Source organism: Hypoxylon fragiforme, assembly GCF_022984875.1.
Source record: "Hypoxylon fragiforme strain CBS 206.31 chromosome Unknown GGS25scaffold_2, whole genome shotgun sequence".
Lineage (NCBI taxonomy): Eukaryota > Fungi > Ascomycota > Sordariomycetes > Xylariales > Hypoxylaceae > Hypoxylon > Hypoxylon fragiforme.
The window spans coordinates 4,145,268-4,158,216 of NW_026054757.1; the positions used below are offsets into that span (position 1 = coordinate 4,145,268).

Sequence of the window (12,949 nt, forward strand, 5' to 3'; positions counted from 1 at the left end):
GTTTAGGGCTGCTGCTGCTACGACAACAGTTCCCTGGCCCCCTCATCCCTGCACATCACCGTGACCTGGGCATGTTCTTAATTAAGGTGGGGTGGAGATTAAAATAGTGGAGTTCTCAATTGATGTTATCGATAACTAATATTATCTTTTTTTTTCTTTTCTTTTTTTCCCTTACTTTCTGAGTACTACATACTACTATATAGGTATTATCACCATTTTATTCAACTTGTCTACCATAAATTGACTCGACCAAAATCTGGTCGTGCGAATAAATATGGGCAAGAACAGCGATCTTAAGAGGTCGAGAGTGCAGGCTTCTGACTCCAATGTACCTTCAAATGATACCGAGTCTACTGTCGAGCCACCCACCAAGAAAGCTCGAGTTGAAGCAAGCAGATCGCTTTTCGTGCGATCGCTACCTACCTCAGCCACCGACGAAACATTGACCGACTTCTTCTCTCAACATTTTCCAGTGAAGCATGCTACAGTCATCCTTGATCCTCAGACCAAAGCCTCTCGTGGTTATGGCTTCGTCACCTTCACAGATGCCGATGATGCTAAAGAAGCCAAAGAGAAGCTGAACAAACAAAAGTTCAATGGCCGTCCACTGGTATTGGAGATCGCAGAACCCCGGCACCGCCTATCAGCCGCCGATGCCGCCGATGCCACCTCCCAAAGAAAGGCTGAGAGGCAGGCAGCCATAGCCGATGCTCGCAAAGTACCTAAGTTGATTATACGGAATTTGCCCTGGAGCATCAAGAAATCCGACCAACTAGCAGCCCTGTTCCAAAGTTTTGGAAAGGTGAAATATGCCGACCTTCCCAATGATAAGGGGAAACTCTCTGGTTTTGGTTTCATCACCATGCGTGGTCGCAAAAACGCAGAGAAAGCTATAGAGGCTATAAATGGGAAGATGGTTGATGGGAGAACTATTGTAGTTGACTGGGCTGTGGATAAGCAAACATGGGAAGAGCAGAAACAGCAAATCAAGAAGGATTCTAAGAAGGATTCCAAGTCTGCAGATCAAGAAGAAGCACCTGAAACTGAAACAGAGTCAGGCAAGAAGAGTAAAAAGAAGGAGGAAGATAGGGAAGAAGATAAGGAGGACGACGAAGAAGATGAGGATATCAAAAATTTCATGAAAAATCACATGGGAAACCTCGAGGAGGAAGACAGCGATGTTGATCCGGATGAGGCCACAGAAAACGACGACGACATTGATGCTGCATCCGAAGACGAACCCAGTCCACCAAAGAAACCCATGATGACAGATAATAGGACAACACTCTTCATTCGCAATTTACCGTTTTCAACGACCGATACAGAACTCAAGTCCCACTTCGAACAATTTGGGCAAATACGGTATGCCCGTATAGTGATGGACCGAGCTAGCGATAGGCCGGCCGGGACAGGCTTCGTGTGCTTCGTCAATGACAGCGATTCGAAAGCTTGTCTGAGGGGTGCACCTCGTCCTCAGCAATCTGTGGTGACAAACAAAAAGTCGATTCTACAGAACGATATGGCGGACGAGGAAGGCAAATACACGATCGATGGCCGCATCCTCCAAGTCTCGCAGGCTGTCAGCAAAGATGAAGCAAGCACCCTAGCAGAAAAGGGTGTTGCAGCACGACAAGGCAAGGAGAAGGACAAACGCCGACTGTATCTATTATCCGAGGGTACGATTTCGAGGGATAACCCCTTATATGCCATGCTAGCCCCCACCGAGGTCAAGATTCGTGAGCAGAGCGTCGACCAACGGAAAAAGCTCATTCAAGGCAACCCGAGTTTACATCTAAGTCTGACTCGCCTGGCTATCCGAAATATTCCCCGTAACACGGATTCAAAGCAGCTCAAAGCCTTGGCTCGTGAGGCTGTCGTTGGATTCGCCACAGATGTTAAGGCCGGCCGAAGAGAGCCGCTTTCCAAAGAGGAAACGGCCCGAGGGGGCGAGGAGGACAAGGAGGCCGAGCGGCGACGCAAAGAAAAGGGGAAGGGCATAGTCAAGCAGGCAAAGATCATATTCGAGAACAACGACGGGTCCAAGGTGCCCGAAGTCGACGGCGCCGGCAAAAGCCGCGGCTACGGCTTCGTCGAGTACTCCTCGCACCGCTGGGCCCTCATGGGCTTGCGATGGCTCAACGGACACGCCGTCGAGGGTGCCGCTGGGAAGACCCACCGCCTCATTGTCGAGTTCGCCATCGAGAACGCGCAGGTGGTCGCGCGTCGCAAGGAGTTCCAGACGAAACAGCAGACGCTGGGCCCGTATAGGCCGCATAACCAGCATGCGACTACTGTTAATGGCAGATCGGCCGCACCTCCTTTTGCGAATGGGAGAGAGAAGAGCAATGGCTACGGGATGAGGGGGAAAGACTTTTCTGTATCGAAGGCTCAGCGCCAGAACCCAAATACTGGTAGTAAGGGGCCTGGTAATGCTGCTGCTACGGGGAAAACTGGCGAGAAGCTCTCTCCTCAGGATGAGCTACAGCAGAAGATTATTATCAGGAAACGGATGACGCGGAAGAAGAAGGCCAGTGCTCGTGGTTAAAGTAAAGTAAAGTAAAGTAAAGTCTGGTCTTGTCGTTTCATCAATACCTCCTATTTACATACCTAGCCTCAGACTCAGTAACTAGTGTCATTGTCATACTAAAAGTATAGGTAGCCCGAACATGTGTTTTCCATGAAAATAATATTCAAGTTTTTTTGTTCACATTCTGTTATTCCTTGCGAAGTCAATGTCGCGTGTGCAATATCCATCCAATCATACGATAACTAATTGAGGGAGCTGCGTAGGTAGAGTTGTGATCATATATCAATGAGAGGTTTTTTGGTATGAAAAGGGGGGGGGGGAGAAAGAGGCGCCTCAATAACGCCCTGATGCCTCGCGTAAAGATACCCCAAAAAGCCATACCCGGGTATAAATCCATTCCCCTTACTTTGACCAAAACCAACCAGTAGGTTTCTGTTCCGGACGGCTACCTGCGCTCGAGTCCGGCTCGTTGCTTGTAGTAGCAGGCTTGGTGTCCCCCGAGCCTCCTCCAGTAGTCCACCCAAACTGCAGCTGCTTCGACCAAGACCTGCTCGAAGACCTCGACATTTCTTCATTGATCGCTACGAGTTTACCGTCAGCGTTGTATGTTCGAACGGTTTTCTCGATTACCATGCCGCCGTTGTCGTCTTCGTACTCGCGGACTTCTTCCTCGACCTTGTAGTTGCCGACGGTCTCGGTTGTTCGGGTAACATTAACCGCGGGGCCTTCGACATCGTCAGAACTAGTATATTCAGGGGTGGGGGGTTGGGACTGGGTAGGTTGCTGTTGGTCCCCCCGCGCATCGTTAGTTTGTTCAGGCTCTCCCCTGAGAAAGACGTTTTCGAAGAAGTTGTACAAGTCAAGTTCCGTGCGTGGTAGCCTAGTGGGGAGCCTTCTGTCGTCTGAAGTATTATACTCTGATTCATCGTCCTCTTCATCCTCTTCGTCCTGAAGGCTGAGCGCTAGTTCCGGGAGGATGGTTCCAGCCGACCATGATACATCCGGGCGGCGGAACGCGAGGCCTTGCAAGCTATGGTGTTTCCAGTATTTTTTGCTTAGCTCGTACTCAACGCCTGGGGCGAGAGAGAAGTAAGCGGGCAAGAGACCTCGGCGTGCTAAGCCGGTTATCCAGGATTCGACAGACGTGCCCCTTGTTTCCAACTTTATGTGCTCCAGGTATTGGTCATGTAGGCGCATCCGTAAGCTTTCGAGTCCATGCCCGGACTGCACTTCCAGGAGATCCTCGAATGCATCCCGGAAGGTGAACTGAGTTCCGGGAGGCGCACCGAGGGGACGGGGCTGCTTCAAGGATTGGAGGTTCACTGGTGAGTAGGGGGATGAGACGGCCCATGAGACAACGTCATCAGCGTTGACAACATTGTCATTTCCCATATTAATGAATGATCCGAATAGAGTCTGGAATCCTCGGGAGATATTGTCATCCATATGGTTTTTGAAGCGTATGAATACGTTATCGAGTGGGTCATTGGGTGCCATGATGCCGTACGAATCTTGAGCAGTTATGTAGTTCGATGTTTGCAACTTGAAGTTATAGTCTGCCTGCCTACTACAACTTACTTTGGAAGTGGAGAGATTGAACTTTTACGAATTCAATGTTGTTTGAAGATGATGGATACCTGAAGTAGGTGGTCTGATGATGCAAGGTACATGTACCTTCCAGGTCCTTCTTCCAAGTTGCGTATCTAGTAGTACTACATGATGTACAATAACTACCTAGTACTACCTAGTACCTAGTATCATACCAGTGACATGTCCAGGGTGGGGTTCTCCCTACTTAAGGTTGGGGTAGGTGCGTCTGATCGCCCTGTATGATGCAACCTGGAACTTTCACGCATGTCGTATATTGGTACCAATAACTATTGTGGATCGCCAATTTCAACTTTGGATATCGCGAATGTGTCTTGAACTTAATTGAAACTTATTCAACTCAACTTCTTTTCTATCGCGTAATTTATTCCGTACCTGGAATGGAGCTCTTCACAAGTGGCTTATAGATCTTGCTTTCCCTTTTTCACTTCTAATCAAGCGATAGGTACTAGGTAGACTAATTCTACGTACTGCGAATTGGATATGCGCCGTCAACATGCCTTTCCACTGTCGACTGTCCTCCTCGTCGCAGCCAACCTGCTTATACCCGTAGCAATCGTAGTCTTTGCGATTGGCTTCTTTCCCTATAAGCCATTCCTGCCTGGCCTAGCCGAGTATCAACCTCTCGAATATGGCCCTCCACCCGATGCACCATTTGACCGCCTGATATTCATGGTCATTGATGCTTTGCGCAGGTTCGTTCCCATTGCGCATCTAGCCTCTTAATGCCATGCGCCTGTCTAGCTGACAAGCGTAGCGACTTCGTATTTTCAGATGAATCCGGCTTTGAATTTACCCAAAAGTGAGTGAACCAAAAGTACGCGACACCCGTCGTGTAAAATCACTAACTAGAGCTTCTAGGTTGATTTCCGATGGAGTCGCTATTCCCTTCACTGCCCATGCCAACTCGCCCACCATAACGATGCCCCGAATCAAGGCCATCACCACTGGCTCCACTCCTTCTTTCCTCGACGCCATATTGAGCTTCGACGAGGCCGACACGTCTTCGACTCTTGCTGCCCAAGACACCTGGCTGGCTCAGATGAAAGCACAGAAAGCTGGAAAGCTGGTTATGCATGGTGATGACACATGGCTCAAATTGTTCCCCGGGATATTCGACCGAACGGACGGTACATCTAGTTTCTTCGTTTCCGATTTCACAGAAGTCGACAACAACGTTACGCGACACATTCCTGACGAATTACAAAATGACGACTGGAACACCATGGTGCTTCATTACCTCGGGCTTGATCACATCGGCCACAAAACTGGTCCACGAGGTCCCAACATGATCCCGAAGCAGCGAGAAATGGATGGCATTGTTCGTATGATATATGAGGCTATGGAGACACAAACTCATCTTCGATCGACTCTGTTGGTCTTCTGCGGTGATCATGGCATGAATGATGCTGGAAACCACGGCGCCTCCTCTCCCGGGGAAACCTCAGCTGCTCTAGTATTTGTGTCACCCAAGTTGAAAACTATTTCCAAGCATGTGAAAGTGCCAGCCGATTTTGTCGAAGATTTCCATTACTACAATGTAGTCCAACAATCCGATCTAGCTCCGACTCTCGCTGCTTTGCTTGGCTTCCCTATACCCAAGAATAGCTTGGGTTCCTTCATACTGGACTTTCTACCTTTTTGGTCGCAGAGTAAGTGAATCATGTGATAATAAGTTGGGGGGGATGTTGCTAACATCACAAGAACATGACAAGCTTCAAATTCTCGTGCGCAACGCAAGACAGATACTAGACATCGTTACCGCGACCTATAGTGGTTCATCTGGAGGCAAGCAACTAGACTGCCTTCACCCTGGCTCATCAGCCGAAGAACTAGCTTGTGAATGGCAACAAATCAACAAAATGAATAAAACGATGCCAACGGAAGAGGAAGATGATGTATGGATTATGCAAGTATCAAAGGTGAGGAATCAGCGCTATTTCGCAACTAAGCGACGTACTGATTAGAATCCAGTGGTTATCTAAGGCCCAAGCTTTGATGAGCAGTATGGCCAGCAATTACGACATGAACTTGTTGTTATATGGCCAATTAGCTGCAGCAATAGCTTCAGTTGCTGCAATGTGCGCCTTAATAATTTCGACGTCCAGCGTGCCCACGAGTTTGGCACCATTTGGTCTGATCACTATCCTCTATGGCATAATGATGTTTGCGAGCAGCTATGTTGAAGAGGAACAACACTATTGGTACTGGGCTACAACTGCATGGCTACTGTATCTTGGGATCAAATCGTAAGCAGGATCATATTACTCTAGTCCCACTTCGCAAAGCTGACTCTGACAGAACCTCGAAAACTGTCCACAAATCTTTTGGCATGGGATTTGTTGCTCTTGGTGCTATGCGGCTCATCCGAGGATGGAACCAAACTGGACAAAAATTTGCTGGCGAGCCCGATATTGTGACCAACTTTGTGTCACCATATCCCCCCTTTCTCTGGTATTTCGTCGCCATAACGTATGCGATGGTTTCCTTGGAGTTGTTCATCAGTCTCAGAGATATCCCAGCAGCATTCTCAGGATCCGCAGTCGCGGGCCTTGCGACGTCGGCAGTGTCGTTCAAGCTCGCTTTTACCAAGGAGGATGCTCCCGAACTAGTGATTGGTACCGCAAAAACCCTCGCGGATATGTTTGATGGGCCATCTCTCGTAAATCGAGCACGAGCGGTCTATCTCGGGCTCGGACTTGCTTTAATATACCCCCTATACAGCCTAGCGATGCAAGCGACCAAGGTTCCCAAAGAACGATGTAAGTGCCTGTATATCGTTCGAGCCAGAGAATTAAGCTTACCAACATGCTCTTAGCCATGCAAACACTACACCATTTATACACGCTATTTGCATTGACACAGTCTCGTGTGACAAACGTGCCGTTGTTTTTACTATTTCAAGTCATTTTTGTATACTTAAGAAGGCTGGACTTGGAAGTAGCCGAGATCACGATTTCGTCATTGCTTTTACAGTATGCTTCTTTCTTTGCTATGGGGGGTTCCAATGCAATATCCGGGGTAGATCTATCGAACGCCTATAACGGCGTTAGCGATTTCAACATCTTCGCCGTAGGCATCCTGACGTTTTTAAGCAACTGGGCTGCCCCGGTATGGTGGACGTCGGCTGGCAATCTGCTACTGCTGCAGACTAGACGTTCCCAAAAGCATGGAAACGGTGGTGTATATTTGCAACACGCAGCGATCTTGACCACGTTTACGACGGTGGCGCTGGGGTTTGTGATGGTGGCATGCATGGCGCTGAGGACGCATCTGTTTATCTGGACTGTGTTCTCGCCAAAATACCTATATAGCATGGCTTGGAGTTTGGGCCAGCATCTACTGATCAACATGGGGTTTGGTGGTCTGTTATACTGGATTGGGCGCGCATGATGGATTTCGGCATGGAACATGGATATGAGTAAATCGTTGGTTTAAGGGGATATTGTGTATAGTAAGATCCCCTATTCCTTTTGAGCACCAACATGTTTGAACTTTGAATCCGGGGCTTTTAGCCAACGTTTGTTTCCGTTTCATTCCAAAAATCCTTAAGACATGGTAGTTGTTTGTTTCCGTCCGTGGATTCGTACGATAGAAGACATTTGTCGGAGTCAGTCGGACTAATAAGTTTATGTTTTGCATAGAGCTGTCAGCCCTACTGTGGGTAATTAACGCCTAGGAAGCAAAGGCGTTAGTCCAGTAAATAAGATTTGATGGATGTTCCCTTTCCACAATCCATGCATCCAACTCCCATCTTCAAACGGTAAGCTAACCTATCCCTGTACTACTACATGCATGTAGTAGTAGCAACCTTGTGCGATTTACCGAGTTGGTAAGCATGATTAAGTATATATATGTACTATCGACCTATTGGAATAGTGTCTCTATACTTGGGATATACATATATACAAGAATACCTTCTTATCAGACCAAAATCCAAAAAAAATCAACGATCGAACAAAAAAGGGATGGGGCTGCATAAGTGGATTACCCAAAACGCTGGAAAGTGGTGACCACGTACCGTGATCCTACATCCTATTTCGTGACTCGTGTCATCTCCTTGCCTTTTCCCTTGTCGACATAGCTTGTAACCTATCGCCATTTGCTATATTCGGTCTTTAATAGATGCTGCTTTTATTCTTGATAGAAAATTCCCAAGAGGCAAATTTGAGTCATTAATCCTTCGGTTGCTGTTTTTTATTTACACTTAACTATCTAGTCTTAATAAATCCTTGCTTCATTTGATATCTCATTCCTTGGCTAATCGGTTACCCTCCTTACTAAAATACCATATGCCCACTCTCAACGGAACCTGCGAATTACCACTGTGAATTGCCATCATTCTCTTATCACCCGGTTCAATAAATCACCAGAGAAAAGGTTTACTGAACAAACAACAAACTTGGCTGGAGCGTTCACATCCCACATAAGAACGATATTAATCTTTTGCGACCGCGATTTCTTGACAACTTTACTTTGCGCATATTTATATTGTGACTTGAGTGTATGCGACTGCGACGCGACAGCAACAACGGCAGCGATAAAGGATCACAGCCCACCCTCGGCAGTAAACGCATCGCAGACACAGTCCGTAGATGTATTCAGTGCGGTAGAAGCATGCGGGGGTTTGTCTCTCTAGTGTTGGTCATCATACGGCTATGGTTTGCCTTTTCACCGAGCTATCTTCATCCAGATGAGAATTTCCAGGGACCCGAGGTCATTGCCGGTAAGCACGGATATTTATTTTACATCCCATTTTTGGCCTTATCTTTGGTTTTGGGTCTTCATCTTTTAGCCCCGCCCTTCGCCGTTGATCGATTCTCATGAATATGTATTATGGACTGACCACTTTGCGCCCACCCTTGTAGGCCAGATCTTCAGCTACCCCGTCCGACTGACTTGGGAATTCACGAGCGACCACCCTATACGCAGTGTGTTTCCACTATGGCCAATCTATGGGTTGCCCATGCTACTGCTGAAGTGGCTGGGGATTGGTGTTTGGAGCGATGGCGAGATTCCACCAATCGCGGTATTCTGGACGTTGCGCGTTCTGATGTTCGTCTTGAGCTTCGTGTTAGAGGATTGGGCTATATATGAGCTGGTCCCGTCTCGACGACATCGCTGGGTTGCTATGCTGCTTGTAGCATCCTCGTATGTGACATGGACTTTTCAAATGCACACCTTCTCCAATTCCATTGAGACTCTCGTGGTCGCATGGTCCTTGGTACTTATCGAGCGCATTCTCGAGACTCCAGTAAGTCATATGATATACCAAATCCTTCACAGATGGTTTCTATCTCAGCCCTCAAAACTAACACAACTGTCATAGCATACTTCCTTAACTGCGTCGACAGTGCTCGGATTTGTAGCCGTCTTTGGCTTTTTCAACAGAATTACTTTCCCTGCTTTCTTACTTATTCCTGCACTTCGATTGATACCCCATTTTTTAAAGAAGTAAGCTGCTTTCCCTTATTCGCTTTTTCTTCTATACTACACTACTAACAGTCGCTCTTCTAAGACCTCTGTCCTTCGTAATTATGGCAACGTCTGGACTTTTAACCACTATAATCGCCATCTCTGTTGATACTTCGTTTTATACGCCACACTCCATCACCTGGTCTGATTTGTATCGCCATCCAGTCATAACGCCCTGGAACAACATTCAGTATAATTCATCTTCCTCGAATCTAGCACAGCACGGGTTACACCCCTGGTACCAGCATCTCCTGGTCAATCTCCCACTACTAATAGGACCCGCTGTTGTTCTTTTATTTAGGAGACCGCATCTATCTCCCAGGCTCTACTCCGCAATCTCAGGGGTTGCCGTTCTGTCTATTTTCCAACATCAGGAAGCCCGATTCCTACTTCCAGCCATACCCCTCTTACTTTCTTCCATACGACTTCCAAAGAAGCCGACGCATCTGAATGCATGGATTGCCGTGTGGGTATGCTTCAACGCAATCCTTGCCCTCCTCATGGGAGTGTACCACCAAGGCGGTATCGTTCCCACCCAAGTGTTCATGAGCAAACAGCCAGACGCGACACGGGCTATATGGTGGAAAACTTACATGCCGCCAATATGGCTCCTCAACGGCAAAAACGCCGTCCTGCAGACCACCGACGTGGCCGGCATGGCAGGCGACGAGCTGCTGGAATCACTGCAGACGATTGCAACCTGCGACACGCCCGCCGACCGGAGAAACCGCGAGTACCTCAAGGAGCGCAACGGCACCTACCTCATCGCGCCCCTCTCCACCACCTGGCTCGACCCGTACCTCGACAACAAAGGCCTCGACGGGCTCCGCTTCAGAGAGGTCTGGCGCTACAGCAAGCACCTGAACCTCGACGACCTCGACTGGGCTGAGGACGGGTTCTGGCCTACCATCAAGAGGGTCATCGGGAGGAGGGGGCTGGCGGCTTGGAGGGTCACGAAGAGCTGTGGGCCTCCGGCGAGATAGCGGGGGTTTGGGTTGTGAATGAATGAATGAATGAAGGAAAGAAAGGAAAGAAGGAAGAGAGAGAGAAGAAAGTAAAGTAAAGTAAAGTAAAATTAAATTTAGAAAAATGAAGAAATAAAAATAGAATAATTCCGTTTCAATGTGGTTGGTTGGTTGAGATGGTGTTGCTTGCTTGCTTGCTTGCTTACTAGGTTAGAGTACCTACTTACATCGTAGGTCTAGTGCTACATATGGTGTGAGTGAGTGAGTGAGTGAGTGCTTCGCTTGTCTTCGTGTCTTTTGTGTTTATGTAGGTACGTGAAGTTTTTTTTTTAAAAAAAGGGGGGAGGAGAGGGAGAGATTTCGGGGTAGATATACAGTAGTTGCCCCTACCTACCTATCTAAGTAAAACCTGAACACGGCTTACTGTTACATAGGTAGGTGCCTAAGAATAACAGTAGGGAGTGTAGATAGATACCTTCCTAGGTACATAGCTACATAGGTAAGCTGCTCTCCTTCTGGATGCCAAAGCTCTCTCTCTCTCTCTCTCTCTGGCATTGAGCGTGGAAGTAACGGCGGGTTCAACGATAGGCAGGCAGCGTACCTAGGTAGGTAGGTAGGTATAGATATAAACCCCCTTCGTCTCAACGCCCTCCCTTCTCCCCTCCCACGAACAAACACAAACAGTCAGACCACAAGGTACCCAACGTAAAAAAGCGTTTAGAGAAGAATAAACCCTCCGGGAGTTTCTCTCTAGGTACCTAGGAAGCCATCCATTTACCTAACTTCAATACCCAGGTATCTATTTTTCAGAGCTGGGGGTCTGATTATTGTCGTCGTCGTCGTCGTCGTCGTCAGCGTCATCATCACGTGCTCGGCACAAATCATCAATCTTTCGCTTATGACAGATGACAGCTATGAACAGCTTCTGCAATTCCCTATGCTAGCTACCTATTGCCGTCTACCTATCTGACCTCCCTCCTCATGAACCCAGTGTAGAGCAAACGCACTGGCTGGCTGACTGACTGACTGACTGTACTCCTAAACCTGACCTCTGACTCATATGTATGTATGTCGTTCGTTCATTCGTGAGTAGGTGCCTGACACACCTACCTACATCCCTCCCTGCCCAGGCCCTCAGGTACCTATCCATCCGTATCACTCTAGGTGCTCGCACCCTCACCAGCCGTAGTAGCAGCAGCCGCCGCCAAGCCCTCCGTGTACGCCTTGCACAGCGGCTTGTGCCGGGACTGCCAGTCGCCCTTCTGGCAGTTCTTGGAGCAGTACCAGACGCTCCTGCAGCCGCCGCAGGCCTGGAGGGCGGTCAGGGCGAACATTGTGCTGCTGGTTGGGCACTGTATGAGTTGAGAGGGTGAGTTGGTTAGTATTGAATTACCATTTGAGACTTGGGGGGGGGTAGAAGGGGTAGAGGGGTAAGTGAGTAGGGGGTCAGGTGGATAAGGGGTTAGGTTGGTAAGGGTTAAGGGTGAAGGGTAAGGGGTTAAGGGGTTAGGGGTTACGCAGACAAAGACTCACATGGTAATTCCCACACATAACCTCGCTCCTCTCGCGGCCCCGCAGCCGCATCTCACGCGCATCCTCAAAGCGTCCCTGTGCCTCGCGCAGCCGCGCGATGTTGTCGCGGGTGATGGCGGCGTCGCTGCGAGGGCCGCCTGCCTCGCGGGCCTGCAGCGCCGAAGCAAAAGCGGCATCGGCCTCGTCGAAGCGGCCCGCGCGCAACAAAGCCTCGCCGAGCCCGTTGTAGGAAATGCCGGCTTGCACGGATGTCGCCGGGAAGGCGCGCAGCTTCAGCTCCAAGGCCTGCTGGTGCAGGCGCGCGGCCTCGTTGTAGTCCCCGCGCCGGCTGGCGGCTACGGCGGCGTTGGAGATGTCGATTGCGGTTGTGTGCGCGGTGGCGTGGTTGGCGCCGTTGGGGTCCCAGGGGCCGGTGGTGGTGTGGTGGTTGAATCCTTGATTTATGGTGGGCATGGTGGGTGGATGGAATGGGGTGTACAGCTACGAGTGGTGATTTATGTATGGTTATGTATGGTTATGTATGGTTATGAGTTGGGATGAGATGAGATGGGAAGGTGTGGATAGGAGGAGAAGAGTTTGAGGTACATATGTAGGTCAAAAGCGGTCAACGGTGGATGTATGGGAACTTATAGGTATCTATGTATGTATGTACTGAGAGGGAAACCACCACCCATATGGTTTGCCCTGTAGCTGCCTAAGCAGTTTCCTCATGGCCCTGCGTTTGCAATTCGATTGGGCACTCTATCATATGCACTCTAGGTATATTTAATATATTGATATATTGATTCAAGGTGGGTGAGTGCATATGCATCAAAGAGGGCATGGCCACCTACATAAACGC

General features: G+C 48.8%; 5 protein-coding genes across 5 annotated transcripts; 3 read left to right on the top strand and 2 right to left on the bottom strand.

Moving 5' to 3' along the window:
• Positions 1-147: 147 nt before the first annotated feature.
• Positions 148-2,673, top strand: GGS25DRAFT_151774 (RNA-binding domain-containing protein). The gene has a single exon (XM_049256404.1). It carries the CDS (start codon positions 275-277, stop codon positions 2,543-2,545), a length of 2,271 nt encoding a protein of 756 aa, XP_049120701.1. The 5' UTR covers positions 148-274; the 3' UTR covers positions 2,546-2,673.
• Positions 2,600-4,253, bottom strand: GGS25DRAFT_151780 (uncharacterized protein). The gene has a single exon (XM_049256405.1). It carries the CDS (start codon positions 4,022-4,024, stop codon positions 2,930-2,932), a length of 1,095 nt encoding a protein of 364 aa, XP_049120702.1. The 5' UTR covers positions 4,025-4,253; the 3' UTR covers positions 2,600-2,929.
• A 125-nt stretch (positions 4,254-4,378) lies between these two features.
• Positions 4,379-7,759, top strand: GGS25DRAFT_151844 (alkaline phosphatase-like protein). Its single transcript, XM_049256406.1, has 8 exons — positions 4,379-4,494; positions 4,581-4,830; positions 4,893-4,937; positions 4,997-5,787; positions 5,840-6,057; positions 6,110-6,384; positions 6,437-6,897; positions 6,954-7,759. The coding sequence occupies exons 2-8, from the start codon at positions 4,619-4,621 to the stop codon at positions 7,526-7,528; spliced, it is 2,577 nt and encodes an 858-aa protein (XP_049120703.1). The 5' UTR covers positions 4,379-4,494; positions 4,581-4,618; the 3' UTR covers positions 7,529-7,759.
• A 368-nt stretch (positions 7,760-8,127) lies between these two features.
• On the top strand, positions 8,128-10,738 carry GGS25DRAFT_478688 (GPI mannosyltransferase 4). Its single transcript, XM_049259959.1, has 4 exons — positions 8,128-8,861; positions 9,004-9,389; positions 9,465-9,589; positions 9,654-10,738. The coding sequence occupies exons 1-4, from the start codon at positions 8,642-8,644 to the stop codon at positions 10,591-10,593; spliced, it is 1,671 nt and encodes a 556-aa protein (XP_049120704.1). The 5' UTR covers positions 8,128-8,641; the 3' UTR covers positions 10,594-10,738.
• A 743-nt stretch (positions 10,739-11,481) lies between these two features.
• On the bottom strand, positions 11,482-12,891 carry GGS25DRAFT_478691 (uncharacterized protein). Its single transcript, XM_049259960.1, has 2 exons — positions 12,109-12,891; positions 11,482-11,927 (listed from the first exon to the last, which is right to left on the bottom strand). Exons 1-2 carry the CDS (start codon positions 12,559-12,561, stop codon positions 11,736-11,738), a joined length of 645 nt encoding a protein of 214 aa, XP_049120705.1. The 5' UTR covers positions 12,562-12,891; the 3' UTR covers positions 11,482-11,735.
• Between the last annotated feature and the right edge of the window lie 58 nt (positions 12,892-12,949).